The sequence below is a fragment of the Pelecanus crispus genome, chromosome 1 (assembly GCF_030463565.1).
Source record: "Pelecanus crispus isolate bPelCri1 chromosome 1, bPelCri1.pri, whole genome shotgun sequence".
NCBI classification, from domain to species: Eukaryota; Metazoa; Chordata; class Aves; order Pelecaniformes; family Pelecanidae; genus Pelecanus; species Pelecanus crispus.
The window spans coordinates 85,694,737-85,711,711 of NC_134643.1; the positions used below are offsets into that span (position 1 = coordinate 85,694,737).

Sequence of the window (16,975 nt, forward strand, 5' to 3'; positions counted from 1 at the left end):
GCCCCAATACTGAGCCCTGGGGAACACTTGTGACCAGCCACCAACTGGATTTAACTCCATTCACCACAATGTTTTGTGCCTGGCCATCCAGACAGTTTTTTACCCGGCGATGAGTATGCCCATCCAAGCCATGAGCCACCAGCTTCCCTAAGAGAACGCTGTGGGAGACAGAGTCAAAGGCTTTACTGAAGTCCAGGTAAACAACACCCACAGCCTTTCCCTCACCCACTAAGTGGGTCACCTTGTCATAGAAGGAGATCAGGTTAGTCAAGCAGGACCTGCCTTTCATAAACGCATGCTGACTGGGCCTGATCACCTGGTTGTCCTGTACGTGCCATGCGATGGCACTCAGGATGATCTGCTCCATAACATTCCCTGGCACCAAGGTCAGACTGACAGGCCTGCAGTTCCCCGGGTCCTCTTTCTGACCCTTCTTGTGGATAGGCGTCACATTTGCTAACCTCCAGTCAACTGGGACCTCCCTGGTTAGCCAGGACTGCTGATAAATGATGGAAAGTGGGTTGGTGAGCACTTCTGCCAGCTCCCTCAGTACCCTTGGGTGGATGCCATCCTGCCCCATAGTCTTGTGTGTGTCTAAGCGGTGTAGCACGTTGCTAACCATTTCCTCTTGGATTGTGGGGGCTCCATTCTGCTCGCCGTCTCTGTCTTCCAGCTCAGGGGGCTGGGTACCCCGAGAATAACTGGTCTCACTATTAAAGACTGAGGTAAAGAATGCATTGAGTACCTCAGCCTTTTCCTCATCCTTTGTCACTATGTTTCCCCCCATCCAGTAAAGGATGGAGATTATCCTTAGCCTCCTTTTGTTGTTAATGTATTTATAGGAACATTTTTATTGTCTTTTACTGCAGTAGCCAGGTTAAGTTCTAGTTGGGCTTTCACCCTTCTAATTTCCTCCCTGCATAACCTCACTACATCTTTGTAGTCCTCCTCAGTTGCCTGCCCCTTATTCCAAAGGTCATAAACTCTCTTTTTTCTCCTGAGTTCCAGCCAAAGCTCTCTGTTCAGCCAGGACTGTCTTCTTCCCTGCTAGCTGGTCTTTCAGCACATAAAGATGGCCTGCTCCTGCAACTTTAAGATTTCCTTCTTGAAGAATGTCCAGCCTTCCTCGACTCTGTTGCCCCTCAGGTCTGCCTCCCAAGGAATTCTGTCAACCAGGCTCCTAAGCAGGCCAAAGTCTGCCCTCCGGAAGTCCAAGGTAGCAGTTCTGCTCACCCCCCTCCTTACCTCTCTGAGCATCGAAAACCCTACCATTTCATGATTGCTGTGCCTAAGACAGCCTCCAACTGTCACATCACCCACAAGTCCTTCTCTGTTCACGAACAACAGGTCCAGCAGGGCACCTTCCCTCGTTAGCTCACTCACCAGCTGTGTCAGGAATTTATCTTCCACACACTCCAGGAACCTCCTAGACTGTTTCCTCTCCACTGTATTGTATTTCCAGCAGACATCTGATAAGTTGAAGTCCCCCATGAGAACAAGGGCTAGCGATTGTGAGACTTCTCCCAGCTGCTTACAGAATATTTCAACTGCCTCTTCATCCTGGTTGTGTGGTCTATAGTAGACTCCCATCATATCTGCCTTTCCCCTTGATTCTTACCCATAAACACTTGACCGTCTCATCACCATTGTCAAGCTTTAGATAGTCAAAACACTCCCTAATTTACAGGGCTACCCCACCACCTCTCCTTCCTTGCCTATCCCTTCTGAAAAGCTTATAGCCATCCAGCGCAGCACTCCAGTTGTGCAAGTCATCCCACCATGTTTCCGTGATTGCAACTATATCATAGTTTTCCAGTTGCACAATGGTTTCCAAATCCTCCTGTTTGTTGCCCATGCTGCATGCATTGGTGTAGATGCACTTCAGTTGGGCTATTGATCCTGCCACCTTTTTTGTGGGGACAATCCCTAATTCCTATGTGACTGTTCTCAGGTGCTTCTGCAGTTTCTAATGGCATCAACAACCCTTGTGTCTTTGCTGCCGTGTGGATCTCCACCCACTACCTCCACTGACTTGGCTAAGGTGCTCTGCACATTACTACAGGGACATTTCAAATGTGCTCCAGTGTACTCAGCACATCGTGGAGCAGACTGAAGGACCTTGCTAGCACGCTGTCCCTCAAATATTGGCGTTCCACCTCCAAGCTTATCTCTTGCATGCCTGGTGTTATCTGTTTCCCCCTTCAAATCTAGTTTAAAGCTCTTTCAGTGAGCCCTGCTAACTCCTGTGCAAGGATTCTTTTCCCACTTTGAGACAGGTGTACTCTGCCTGTTGCCAGCAGGCCTAGTGTCATGTAGACCAACCCATGATCAAAAAACCTAAAATTCTGCCAGTGACACCAGGCTCAGAGCCAGGTATTGATCTGCTGGCTCTTCCTGTGTCTTCCCTCATCATTCCCTGCAACTGGAAGGATAGAGGAGAACACTACTTGTGCTCCTGACCATTCAACCAGTCGGCCCAAGGGCCTGAAGTCTCCTTTGATCGCCCTTGGACTTCTTATTGCAGCTTCATCACTGCCTACATGAAAAAGCAATAACGGATAGTAATTCAAGGGCGGTACCAGGGTAGGAAGCTTTCTTGTTACATCTTTAACCCGGGCCCCAGGGAGGCAGCTGTTGTTGCTGCTGTTCTTGATTGCTGCTATTCTTAATTGCTTCTATGCTATTGATTGCTAATAATAATTTGTAATAGCTTGATATATAAATATATATAAAAATATTCACTTTATTAATCATAGGTATGCTTGCTAGTGATGATATTTGGTAATCTGTAATAAAGTAGAGAAATTCAGAGGAGAAAGTCTCCGTGTCCTTGTGTATGACAGAATCCTGCAAACTCGTATTTGCAATCTCTACACACCCACAGGCTGGTTGTGACATTCCTGGACCCTGATTTTACTTTAGCCCACCTGTGTAAATTCTTTTTGCATGAAAATATATTACTGCTATCAGAAAAAAAAAATGCTTTTACTTTTTAAGCAAGAAAACAGGAAGAAAAAGATGGGACAGTCCCATTTTTTAAATGAGAGAAATGTTGTCTTACGACCATTATTATAACAAGTGTTATTTTAACAAGTAAAGAGAAGAAAAATTAACTTGATGTTGCCAAAATAATCATACCGTACTTGGTACAGGGAATGCCATCAACTTATATATTGACGTACGTATTTCAAAGTTGTTATTCTCCTAACTATCTTTGAGAGCAGGGTTTTCAACAAAAGAAGGGGGGAGTGTTTGTGGGGGATGTGTGGGTGTGGGGGTTACACCGCAAGGAAGAGCCTTAGCTGGCTGATCTTTTAATATGTTTAATCTTTTAATATGTTTAATCTTTTAATATATCCACGCAATACCATCCAACATGAGAAGAGACCTGCATTGCTGCCTCCTGGGTGCAGGCACCACACTGCTGACTCCAAGATCCAAATTCAGTGGTTGCAATATAAGTAATGGAGGGAAGGAAGAATTGCCTGTCCTGATGTCTTCATTTCTTCTTGCTTACCTCTTCATGTATGACAGTTTCAGAAGAAAAGCAACACAGCATTTCACATTCACAAAAGTCTCTGTTCCTGTCTAGAGCAGTGTAGATGAAAACTTCACTACCAGACAGAGGTGTCTTAATTTATTTTTTATTTATTATTTATTACAATCCTCACAATGCTATTTCTCACTGTCTCTCCATGTCTCCTTCTGTCTCTCGCTCCAACACACACTTGCACATGCGTGCACAGCCTCAGGAGTAACATAGATGCAGTCCTGAACGGGGACGAGACACCACAAGAAGAAACCAACCAGCCAATGCGCTATGTCTTTAAAAGAAGTGAACTACATAATGTGGTTACAGATGACACAGTATTTAAAACCATGTTGAAAGTTTAAGTGTGACGCCTTAAAAAGTGTAGGTGTTAAGCAGGCAAGTAAAGGAAGCAACAGGAGGTAAAAAGAGAGCCTTAGAATGTAGAAGTTTTTATGAAATAGCACCAGGACCAGGAAAAAGAAAAAAGGAAAAAAACCCTGTGGCAGAGTGCATATGGAAAATAAATAATGCCACCTTTCCAAACTGAGCTCTTAAGAGTAGGAAGCTGTGTCGTGACAGTGCGCAGGGCTGTGTTGTGGTTCAACCCCAACTCCAGCTGCCCCAATGGGAGGCTGGTGCCTGCTGCTGCACTTGCTCCCTAAGTGTGTGCCCCTTCTCCACTCCCCATGAATGCATTGGGTACAGTATGTAACTGTGCTGAGTGTCTGTGGCAAGGTGTGGGCCGTGGGGGGCTGCAGGGGTGGTGTGTGTGGGAAGAGACCAGGGGCTGCTGGCTCTGTAACAGATCCACCGCAGGACACAGCTGAGCCCCTCAGCCGGGCTGGTGGTGCTTCTGGGGAAGTGTAGTTAAGAAAGTGCAGGGATAAAAAGAGTGAGAAACAACAGAGGGTACATGAAGGTCATTTCAAGGAGGAGGAAGGAGGGACCTTCATGGCTACAGCATTTGTCTTCCCAAGCAACCATTACGTGTGCTGAGGCTGTCTTTCCTGGCATTGGCTGGACATCTGCTGGCTGGTAGGAAGTAGTGAAAGAACTTTTTGCTTTGCTTGCACGTGCAGCTTTTGCTTTCTCGATTGAACCGTCATTATCCCAAACCCCAAGTCCTCTCACTGCACTTCCGTTTTCTCCCTGTCCCATCAGAGAGGGAGGTGAGTGAGCAGCTGTATGGGTGTTTGGCTGTTGGCCAGGGTCAACCCACCACAGTAACTAAATTCTTGAATTTATCCCAACACAAAAGAAACAAAAGGCAAATGTGGCACTACTTTTTAAGGGTCTTAAAACTACAGACCAGAATCTTGACTGTCACATTACGTGTGCTGGTAGAAACCATTACAAACATAGACAAGGCGTTAAGTAAAATGGATTGAGGAAGGAGATGAATTTGCTTCTGTGCAAGGAACTCACTCTCAGCAAATAAACTGGAGTTCTCTGAAGAGAATTAATACACAATTAATACACACAATTCTGATAGTCTTGCTGATAAGAGAAGTTTTAAGTAGATGCCATCTCCAGCTGCTCTGGGGCTCAGGGATTCCTCCTGCCTGGCCACTGAAGCCCTGACTGGTGCATCTGAGGTCCTCGGAGGACACTGCTGCTGCTTTTCCATCTGCAGGTTTAACCAGTAGCAAAGCTGAGCCTGTATCCCAGACACACATGTGCACACACACAAATACACAACACTGCTAGATATACATATGGCCACAGGCAAGGCGATGCCTTCAACAGCACCTACGGATAACACTACCAGGACTCACACAAATATTAGGTACAAACAGCCCAGTCCCCTTCCCTCTCTCTGACTGTTCAGGATTGAAGTTCACTAGTGAAGGCACACACACACCACTGTCTAAGTTCACAAGCACACACACATATTCATGGATCCTTCAAGCACCAGCACGGCACCTCTCCTGATACCCCTGTCCAGATCCCAGCCCCTCTTACCTACCCCACAGCTCCCCTACTCACCAGCAGGTCCAGATTGGTGCTTGCTAGCAAGAAGACCCATGCACTCACACAATCGTCTCACAGGCACCCCTCACTCATAGGACCCCCACAAATACCAGCACAGTACCTCTGCCCAAATGATACACCTGGCCAGACCCAGGGCCTCCTACTTGCCAGCTAGTGCACCTTGGAGCTTGCTAGGGAATTGCACACGCACAGCCCATGCACCCCAGGCTGGGGGAAGACACAAGCACCCTCACCCCAGCACCTGGCACACGGGCTGTGACCCATGGTCCCGCTCCAGCCGCTGGCACTGAGCCCCTCACTCACCCTGGTCCCCCCAGCAGCTGCACCCAGGACACACACACTGGTCCTGACCCAGGGGCTGGGCTGAGTCCCTCGACTGCCCCAGCACCTGGCACCACAGCCTGGGGTCCTGCACCCGCCTCTGACTCCAGTGAGAGTTGATCAGGGGCAGGGCTGAGTCAGACAAATACTTACACACCATCATCAGCCGCTCACACAGGACCCGTCTCTTATTTTACCCCATCTGTTCTGTTCACCCCCCTTCCCCTAAACGTTCCTCAGCAAGTTTTGCGGAGTCCCACAAGCCCTGTATAGAAGCATTTTAGTGTCAGTATGAGCAGAAGTGGTTTGATCAGTTTCCTATGATTGGTACTTCAAAGTTCACTACATGGAGGAGTTGTGTGGTGCTTGGGTAGGTAAGAAGAGAATATTTTGATGTAGAAAGGCTATAGCAGAGGTGTTGCCACTGCAGAAATCTTTCATTACTTTTCACCTGAATCATAACAAGAATGAAAGCAATTAAATATTTGTGCCTGTGTCAGGTCATGATCAGCTATTCCTTTCTTTATTGCACCAATAGCATGTATGTGATCTTGTATGTACACAGCTGAGCTGCAGCTCAGCTCTTCACCACAATCTGTCTTCAAGATGAGGTGAAGAGATAGGAGTAGTACTGTACACTGTGGAAATCTACACTATAAAAAATGTATGCTGCTCTGTTTATATATTGCTAATTGTATTTCTCCATTTTCATGAGAAGTCTTGAGTCTGTGATAGCCAAAAACCAGACCAGCAAAAAAACTCCCACAAACAAAAGAAACAAAATGGAAATGGAGGTGTTTGGCTAAAGTTCTTAACCTATGGACATGTTGTAAAACAGGCCTATGTGCTGAAACACGCAAAGAAATGGCATTATGACATATATATAGCATCATGAAAGAGAAGCACTCAGGTCTTCCTCATTGCCTTTCTTATTAATCATTCCTTCCTATGAGCAATTTATCAGGCAACAAAGCTTTTTGTGAAGCTAATGCTTCCTGTCTGGTTGAAGCTAATATCTTCAGAAGAAGCATTTCCTGTGAACTGATGTTATCTTTTCAAAGTGTGGATTTGCTGTGGTTTATTGTTTGTGACAAGAAAGAGGAGCCAGATGCAAGCTGATGTCTGTAACCTAAGTTTTTTTGAATGTGTGCTTTCTGCACAGGTATATGCCAGCTCCAAGCTGGAGGACAACATTTAGTTTGATTAGTTATGTTTTAGTAAGTTTAATTACTTAATTTCTTATACCAAATTATAAAAAGGAAGCCTTTTATTGAATTTAATCCTGGACTCCGTATTTAAATTTTTTGATACATCCGTGTTTTAAATGAAGAACATCCTGCCCTAGAATATGCAGTCAGCTACAACAGAATTTAGATCCAGCTTGCTGGGGAGTGTGATAAGTCTGATGCTTGTGTTGAAATTCTGCCCACAAGGAGCCACAGATTTGTAGAACAATGCTAAAATTCTTTGTCCAGTCTATGTTCATCCTTTATGGGATTTCTTCTGTGTGCACAATCGATTCTGATCTTTTGAGTTTAAGTGTGTGGTATAATTACTAGGAAGAACTGTACTAGCTTGTTTGGCCCCAGAGAGATGATTTACATTACAATTGCTCATGCTCTGTCGGGTTGAGTTTGAAATATTGAAAGCCATAGACTCTTAAATTTTTCTATGTAAACGGGTCAGCAGCATCCTGCGGCTCACTCCTGCAGAACTGTTCCTGAAGCTGGCATAGATCCACCAGGTCCTTGAACCACACACGGCACAAAGTGGAGTGAGGGAGGAGGAGGAGACCTTTGGGATGCAGAGGCTGGGAAAAATCTCTTTTAGACCTTATCAACAGCACAAGACAGAGCAAACTAAAGTCTGTTTTAACTTACTAAGTCCAAGGAGTCCCTTCCAGTAGCCAAAGACTTATTCTATTGGGATGCCAGACAGAACCTACCTGCCACTCTAAAGCTGCTGTAGAGGAATCGGGTGTCTGTTCCATTAAGCCTTCATCTTCTTCTCTTTCATACTGAAATTTCACTACTTGTCACAAAGTCACAGAGTAGTTAAGATTGGAAGGCAGCTATGGTGATCACCCTGCTCAAAGCAGGGTCAGCTAGAGGAAGTTGCCAAGGACACTATCCTGTTGGCTTTTGAATATCTTAAAAAATGGAGGCTTTACCACCTCTCTGTGAAACCTGTTTCAGTTTTTGACCACACTCACTCTAAATAAAAAAAAAAAAAAAGAAAAAGCTTTGATTGATGAGATCCCCCTGAGCCTTGTCTTCTCCAGGCTGAACAGTCTCATCTCTCACAGTCTCTCCTTATATAAAAGATGCTTCAGTCCCTTAATCATCTTAGTGGTCCTTTTCTACTTGCTCCAGTAAGTCCATATCCTTGTCGTACAGGGGAGCCCAGAACTGGACACAGTACTCAATACATGGCCTGACCAGTGCTGAGTAGAGGGGAAGTATCACTTCGCTCGACCTGCTGGCAGCATTTGGCCTAATGCAACATAGGAGGCTGTTGGCCACCTTTGCCATGAGGGCACATTGCTGGCTCATGTTCAACTTGGTGTCTGCTGGGAACCCCCAGGTCCTCTTCTGCAAAGCTGCTTTCCAGACAGTTGGCTCCCTTTGTGTACTGGTTCCTCACCATGTGCAGGACTTTGCATTTACCTTTGTTGAACTTCATGATGTTCCTCTCTGGCCATTTCTCCAGCCTGTCTAGGTCTCTCTGAATGTTGGGACAACCATCTGGTGTATCAGCCACTCCTTTTGGTTTTGTATCATCTGAGAACCTACTGAGGGTGCACTCTGCCCCATTTTCAAGGTCATAAATGAAGATCTCACACACTGCACACAGGTATTGACCCCTGGAGCATGTGTCTGGTCACTGACCCGCAGCTGGACTTCATGCCACTGGTCACAACCTCTGGACCCAGCCCTATAGCCAGTTTTCAATCCACCTCACTGTCTACTTATCCAGCTCCATACTTCATCAGCTTGTCTGTGAGGGTGTTGCAGGAGACAGTGTCAAAAGCCTTACTAAAGTCAAGATAAATAATATCCACAGCTCTCCCCTCATCCATGGAGCAAGTCACCTCATCGTAGAAGGCTATCAGGTAGGTCAGGTATGTTTTCCCCTTTGTAAATCCATGCTGACTACCCCCCAATCACCTTCTTGTCCTTCATGTGTCTGGAAATGGTTTCTAGGATCAGTTGCTCCATCAGCTTCCCAGGGGCTGATGTCAGGCTGACTGGCAGCTGCCTGGATCCTCCTTGAAGACAGGAGTCACATTTTCTGTCTTCCAGTCTTCAGGGACTTCTCCTGATCACCATTACCTTTGAAAGGTTATTTTGAGTGGCCTCGCAGTGACATCAGCCAGCTCCTGCAGCACTTGTGGTGTGTCCCATCAGGGCCCATGGACTTGTGTATGTACATTTCATTTAAATGCTCCCTAATGTGATCCTCCTCCACCAAGGATAATTCTACCTCGCACAGGGCTTTCTCATAGTTTTCATAGACCTGAGATTGCTGAAGGTAAGTCAAATCAGCAAAGACTGAGATGAACAAGGCACCGAGTCACGGAGTGTATCACCCTTTTCTATGTCTTTGTGACCAGCTCCACTGTATATTCAGCAGCGGGCCCATATTTTTCCCTGGTTTTTGTCTTGCTGATGTACCTGTAGAAACCTTTCTTGTTGCCCTTCACATCCCTCATCAGATTCAAATCCAGGCGGGCTTTGGCTTTCCTAACCCCATCCCTGCAAGTTAGGGGATTCCTTCTGGGTCACCTGCCCCTGCTTCAACCTCTTGTACACTTCCTTTTTATGTTTGAGTTTAGTCAGCAGCTCCTTGCTCATCCATGCAGGCCCACTGCCACCTTTGCTTTGTATCCTACTTATAGGGGATGGACCATTCTTGAGTTCAGAGGAGCTGAAAACCAACCAGCTAATATGAACCCCTCTTCTCTCCAGGACTGTCTGCCATGGGATTCTTGAAAGCAGATTCCTGAGCAGGCCAAAGTCTGCTATCCTCAAGTCTAGGGTTGTGAGTCTACATTTAATTTTTTCCCCCATCTTTTCAGGTTCTGGATCTCCACCATCTTATGGTTGCTGCAGCCAAGCCTAACCCCAACCTTTACATCCTCAACCAGTTCTTGTCTATGTTCCTTGAAAGAAATGGAGTAAGAAGAAAAAGAAGGGAAAAGAAATGAAGAAAAGGGATGGAAAATATTTTCATCTTTCAAAATCAAACATATATGTTCCTGGTAACCTGTAAAGTGAAAACAATTATGTGCAAATGTTCATAGAATTATGTTTCCAGATTTTGATTAATTCTCAGAATTAACAAAATGAGTGATATGTGAAGTCCTCTTCTGTTCTGAAAGTGCTATAATTTCTCTTTTCCAGCTGAAGCCAAGTCCCAACCTATCTGTAAAGTAGGCGTTAGCAACTTTTTTCTACGCAGACCAAAGAGTTGGGTGGAAAGACTGATATTGTTGGACAGATCAGAGAAATTCCTTGTAGGAAAAGAACTGACAGTACAAGTCTATGATTTTAGTAATGGATTCTACAGACTCAACTAGTTCAATGTATTCTGTTGCTCAGTGAATATGACATTACAACTAGCTCAAACAGAGTTTGGTGTGACCATTGCAGGCACAGGTTTTTTCACTATAACTCAGAAATGGTAAAGCCTTGTGCTGGGGTAAAAGAATGCAAGTTTCCTGTGTGGGTCGCCACAATACTTTTTTCTCATCTCTCGGTTGCCCTATTTCAGTCTGATGGTAATGATCACTTTGTCATCCTGCAGTCACATATGGAGACCAGGACAGATGCACCACCTGTTCTTCTATTACATTTCAGCCTCCTTCTGTGGAATTAAGGTAACACCCCCCCCCCCCCCAATTTTCTTGTCCAAATGCCCAAAGGACTTCTGTTTTTAAATCAATATGTCACTGATATATACCAAACGTATCCGTATTGCTTTTATTGACGGTGCTTGCAGCGAAAGAGGGAAATGTGTTCTGCAAATTATCCTACTAGAATTACCCATGTCTATCTATTTGCTACATAAGGAAATTTAATTCCTCACCTTTGTCATCTTGGTCAAGCCTAAGTTGCTTACTTATATTAGTTGATGCAGCGAATGCTAGATAACTTCGCTTCCCTGTGAAAGCAACATTGACCTACCTAGCATCTGTCATAGCAGCAGTTTAATCACAAAAGACAAAGCTCTTCATGAGCTATTGTCATTGCTTAAATGATTTTGTATTCCAGAAAGCTGATTTAGGACATACAATTCCTATGTATTACTCTTCTGCTAGTAATATGCTCTGTTGTTAGAAATGATTCCAAACTGCTGGGAGGAAAGCTCTATTGACCTTCAGGGAAATTCAGATCCAGACCTGCACATTGTAGCTAATTGGACTTCTAAATTCCAAGTAAAGCAAAGTGAAAAAAAGCAGCACTTAAAAGCATGTGACGGGAATAAAAAGGAGCGCATCTATCTGAATGTGAAACACAGCACTTCTTCCAAAAAACAGATGATAAGAAGCCAAAGAGGAGAGGAGAACATCGAGAAAAAAGGTAAAGTCTGTTAATAATAGGAAAGATGTATGCATTACTGAAAAAACAGTCTAACTGATGTCATGTTTGAATTAGAGATTTGCATTTGTATGCTAAATTTTTTTTTTTATTTTCTTTTCTATCCTGCTGTTTGAAGTTGGGAAGGATGGGCAGTTCAAGGCAGGTTAAAGTTGGAGACTTGCACCTCCAACAAAGTAATGTGTGGTTTAATAATTTCTGTTGATGCTGTATCAAAACAGTCATTATAATTGGACTTCTCTTCACATCAATAAGCCCCTATAATGGGAGAAGGCTCAAAGGAGATGGGCAAGTGCAATGTGCTCATGACATATGCAGTGACTGAACATGCCTGTCAGAAAGGAAGTTGAACTTAACGATAAGGGGTCCAGAGAGGTACTTATTTTTAGATTAACAGTTGTATCAGTTGGGTGGATCCACTGGCTGTACCAGTTGAGTGGATCAGCTGGTTGTGTAAATTTTTGCCGATGAGTTAATGAAAAGAATGTGAATGTCTTCCTGAGTTAGCCAGACCAGCATGGGGAGAGTATATATGTGGCTCAGCCTAACACAGAGTACAACCACTGACAAGAAGAGTTTTGAAGAGAGCAACAGGCTTGAGCTGCTTAAACCCATATATTCCTTCTTGGTGCCATCCAGTGTTGTGAGAGTGAGCAGATCATAGAGCTTTGCAATAAGAACCACATTTGTATTGTAATTCAGCTGTGTATTGAAATTGCTATATTCTGCTAAGTGTAATTTGCATTTGTGCTGTGCTTTGGACACAGCTGTATCATTCTGCTAAATCAGAATCCTGTGTAACATCACGTATCTTCAAATAGGTAAATTTGGTATTAAACGTTAAATCATCTGTGTGTGGAATATTGAAAAGAACCTTGTCAGACAGTATTGGACTCTGACATGAGTGCAGGCTGAGGTAAACACACACTGCAGCTTGATGTAAGTTGTATTTTTAGAGCCGATCCCATTGAGAAAGTCTCAGCTTTCTCATATTTATGTTTTTTTTCTTCTTGTTAGATTCTCCTGTTTCATGTACTACCCGCTGGATTATTGCAGTGATTCTAGGGATCATCTTCTTGGCATTGCTGGGAACAACAGTGGGTTTTATTATCAAGGGTAAATAAATCTCCTCCATTGAAAATATTTGATCTGAATTTATAATTTTGTCAGGGAGCAAAACAGAGCTCTTGGAAATCTGCTCAGGGGTCCAAAAAAAGCATGGACGTATCTTTTCTCTCTTAAAAAAGACTTGCATCTTTTTTCTGAGATTTTTAAATGTTAAGCTTGGTTAGTTAGATATGTTAGTTAGATCTGCCCTCAGCAGGAACAAGAGAGTAAGGCATAGAGGGTATCAAAGACGCCTTTGAAAGAACGACTTGGTAGACTTCAGTGTATAGCAAGCGCACTGTGTTGGGTGCTCAGCCACTCAGGAACATTTACATCCTGATGAATACAGCTCTAGGCTGGAGGACATAACCTGAAGGCCCATTTCTTTTCTGTGTATTTGGAGATCAGTGCTGTACAGCAAGAGAATGAACCCTGAGGTGTTCAGTGGCCATCCATGGACTAGTAACACCAGCTGCTCTCCTGTTAGGAAGGAAGAGGAGGGTGCTTCAAACTGCAAGACCTGTGTGACTAGCAGCTGCTATAAAATGATTACTGTTCCTGGCAAGTTTAAGTCTTTTGACCAGCTTGCCATGGAATGCTATGAAACTGAGGTTCAGACAACTATAGTAATCGGAAATGCTGTTTGTACAAAGCAGCAGTACTTCAGAGATGTGCTACAGGATGTGCCCTAGCAGCAGCCAGTGCTAGTGGTGGAGGCTGTATAGAAATGGGTGACCTGCCACAAACCTGTCAGGTGCCAGGGCTTTGCCTATCCCATTGGACAGAGGGAAACATGGGCCAAAGACAAAGCTCATATGGAGAAGACAGAACAAAAATGGGAGGGAAAAACAAAAAGGTAAAAATGCTGGAAAGGAAAAGGAAGGTTCCAAGAGACCCCTACATGCTCTCCCACCTATTTCCAATCTGGAAAATGGATGCCCTTTACAGAGCCCTTCAAAGACTCTGATGCAGGTAATTACATTGTCTTTGCAAGCCTCAGAAGAGCTCCAAGGATGGTATTGCTGTAACTGTGGAGAATAGTTTTCTGGAGAGGGTGCATTTGTGAAATCTGTTTGTGATGAACTAGGCTATGACTATGAATGGGAAGAGAGATGTATGATTTTTTTTGCAGGCTGTCTATGTCCACGCTGCCCTGAGCAGTGGGTAGCCTACAGAGGGAGCTGCTACTCCTTCTCCAAGGAGAAGAAGGACTGGAATTCCAGCCGGGAATCCTGCAGGGCACAGGGAGCTCATCTCCTGGTCATCAGCGATACCGGCGAAAAGGTAGGTGCCTTTGCAGTGGCAAGGGCCAAGGGCCTTTGCCATGCGGGATGGTAGGATTATGGGGAGCAGGTCCAAGGCACTGTACTGCCCAGCTCTTCTCCTCTGTGAGGAGGGGAGAGTGTAAAGGGCCTTTGCAAGGCACTGGGACCCACCCACCACCTTCCTGCATCTGGCAGAGGCAAGGCTTTCCCTTGGCCCCTGTGCAAGAGGGACTCGCTTCTCTCTGCCTGCCTCCACTGAGCTTGTCATGGGATCAGCCCTCAGATGCCACAGTCAGGGGGCTGCCTGGCACTCTCAAATGCTGTCTCACAAAGCAGGTCCCTGTAGGAAGGAAGGGTATGGGTATTCAAAGGACATTGAGAAATGGCCCCAAAACTCCTGCTCTCAAACAGTGCCCCATTCTTTCCCCCTCAGAACCCAGGACTTGACTGGGTTCCTCCAAGTCTACTGATCTCTCTCTGCCTCCCTATCCCTCCTAGGACTTGTTCCAGACGATGCACACTGAATTCCACTGGATTGGTTTGCAGAATAGCACTGGTGGTGACTGGGCCTGGGAAGATGGCTCAAAACTGGATGGCAAACAGTAAGTATGGTGTTTCCTCTGTATTGTTAGATAAAGTAAAGGGCTTGAGATCCTTCCCATTCCCATAACCCTTTTACATGAAATGTTGCATATGTCGTCAACAATGAACAGAACTGCTAAGGAATGTTCAGAGTGGCCGCAGGCTCTAGCAGCTCCAGAAGTAAGGGGTTCCTCCTGCCCGGCTGCTGGAGACCAGTCAGGTGCACCCAGAGACCTGGGAGTTTCTATCCCAGGCTGATGGACACAACTGCTACTTTCCCATTTGCGGGTTCAACCAGTAGTGAAGCTGAGCTTGTAACCCAGACGTGGATACATACACACATGCAAGCAAAGGACTGACACAGCTGGCTGCACAGACTGCCACAGACAGGCACTGCCTTCAGCAGCATGCACATGTAATGCTACCAGGACTCACACAAAGCACAACTATAGGCAGATAAGTCCCCTTCCTCCTCTCTGGCTGCTCAGGATTGATGTTCACTAGTGAAGGCACACACACAATGCTCTCTGGATTCACAAGCGCACACACATTCATACATCCCCTGAGTACCAGCACAGCACCTCTCCATTTGACATTCCTGCCCAGATCCCAGCCCCTCTTACCCACCCCACAGGTTTCCTACTCACCAGCACGTCCAGCTCGGTGCTCACTAGCAAGCAGACACAGTCGCACACTCCTCTCACAGGCACCACCCACTTACAGGACTCCCTCCAAATACCAGCATGGACCCTCTGCCCACCTGATACTGCTGCCCAGAGCCAGGGCCTCGTACTCATGGGCTAGTGCATCTTGGAGCTTGCTAGGGAAATGCACACGCACAGCCCATGCACTGCAGGCTAGGGGAAGACACAAGCACTCTCCCCCCAGCACCTGACACCCAGCACATGGGCTGTGACCCTCAGTCCTGCTCCAGCTGCTGGCCCTGAACCCCCCACTTGCCCCAGTCCCCCCAGCAGCTGCACCTGGGACACACACACTGGTCCTGACCCAGGGGCTGGGCTGAGCCCCTCGCCCTCTCCAGCGCTTGACACCACAGCCCGGGGTCCTGCACCCCCCTCTGACTCCAGAGCCGGCACCACATCCACTCACAGGGTGCCCCGGTTGCTGGCACCTCGTCCTTACAGCACTGACACACACTGGGCAGGGAGTGAGATTACAGGGAGAGACAGTGAAGGAAGGGTTTAATGAGAAGCCAGGACAGACTGCGGTGGTCAGGCCTAGGGCTGGGTCAGACAAGTCCTTACACGGAATCAGCAACTGTTCACACATGGCTCGTCCCCTCCTCTCTGTTCACCCCGCTTCCCCTAAATGTTCCTCAACAAGTTTTGCACAGTCCCACAGGCCCCCCTCAAATATCCCAAATCCTCCTGTTCCTCTTTTTCCTCCCCCTTCTTATCAGTTACAAAGCCCAGGGTGTCCCTCTCTAAAGCTGTGCCTGGAGTTTCTTGATGGCCCATCAATTAGTGGCTGAAAACCTTTTGTCTTTTCCATTTCCTCTGTTATTTTATGTGCACCATGTTTGTGTCTCTGTGGATTTCTGTTTAATAATTTCCTCCTGTTATCCCCTTTTGCACTGAAAGGATTCTTGATTGGGTAACGTTGATGAAACAGAGGCTTTCACCTCCCACATACCTATACAACAGGTTTAAACTGGAATACTTGATACTTTCTGTCCCAAGGTCTCCAAATGCCTGTAGTGGAACAGCAAAAAATCCCTGTGGGACAGGACTTTTCTCACTTTAGCAATGTGAAATGGACAGCCCAGGAGGAGACTGACTAACTGAAAGTCTCACGGTGAGCTCTGTGCATAGCAAGCCCCACTGCCAGACCTCCTGTGTCCCAGGATGGGTCTTCCCTGACATGAGGTCATGAAGTTCAGCAAGGCTCCTACCTCCAAAGCTGTGAGGTGTTCTTCCCCTTGCCAAAGTGGGGGTCCCTCTCTAACTTCCCTCTGCTTGTGTGCTCTGCTTGTGTCTCCCACAGGGTCCAGTCCAACAGCCCTGTGCAGAACTGCGCCGTTCTGATGGCAGATGCCATCCGTGCTTCCAGCTGCGAAGTCCCTGCCCCATGGATCTGTGAGAAATCTCTTCAGTGACATCCGTGGACCTTGTGTTAGGAAGTGTCTTTCAGAGAGCTGTGCTAAGGATTGATCCCTGAAGGTGACTCAGGAAGCTTCTCTGAGAGAGTGCCTGGCTGTGCTCCTTGCTGCTGACACATGCTGTAGTGCAAGAAACGAATGCAGCTGCAGCCAAAGCCCTGGTATGAGCAGCTGCAACAGGAGGTCTGAGTGCTGCTCTTGGCTCCATTCAGGATGACACTGTTGATGTTCATATTCATAGCTGTTGGCTAGTGACAGACGGTCTTCAAAGTGGTGGAGAGGGGGAAAGCGAGATTTCTGTAAGTCTCTCTCAGTCTGGGTTCACAAGCACACAGACACATTCACACATCCCCTGAGTACCAGCACAGCACCTCTCCATTTGACATTCCTGCCCAGATCCCAGCCCCTCTTACCCACCCCACAGGTTTCCTACTCACCAGCACGTCCAGCTCGGTGC

The 16,975-nt window shown here is 46.2% G+C and overlaps 1 protein-coding gene across 1 annotated transcript; it reads left to right on the top strand.

Moving 5' to 3' along the window:
• Nucleotides 1–11,186: 11,186 nt before the first annotated feature.
• On the top strand, nucleotides 11,187–16,515 carry LOC104032084 (C-type lectin domain family 2 member L-like). The gene is made up of 5 exons (XM_075708166.1): nucleotides 11,187–11,436; nucleotides 12,463–12,561; nucleotides 13,685–13,836; nucleotides 14,316–14,419; nucleotides 16,404–16,515. Exons 1-5 carry the CDS (start codon nucleotides 11,187–11,189, stop codon nucleotides 16,513–16,515), a joined length of 717 nt encoding a protein of 238 aa, XP_075564281.1.
• The last annotated feature ends 460 nt before the right edge of the window (nucleotides 16,516–16,975 follow it).

Coding starts and splice junctions, on each gene's coding strand:
- LOC104032084 (XM_075708166.1), top strand. CDS start 11,187: ATGATTCCAAACTGCTGGGAGGAAAGCTCTATTGACCTTCAGGGAAAT. Junction 11,437..12,462: donor CGAGAAAAAAGGTAAAGTCT/GTTAATAATAGG, acceptor TCTTCTTGTTAG/ATTCTCCTGTTTCATGTACT. Junction 13,837..14,315: donor TCAGCGATACCGGCGAAAAG/GTAGGTGCCTTT, acceptor TATCCCTCCTAG/GACTTGTTCCAGACGATGCA.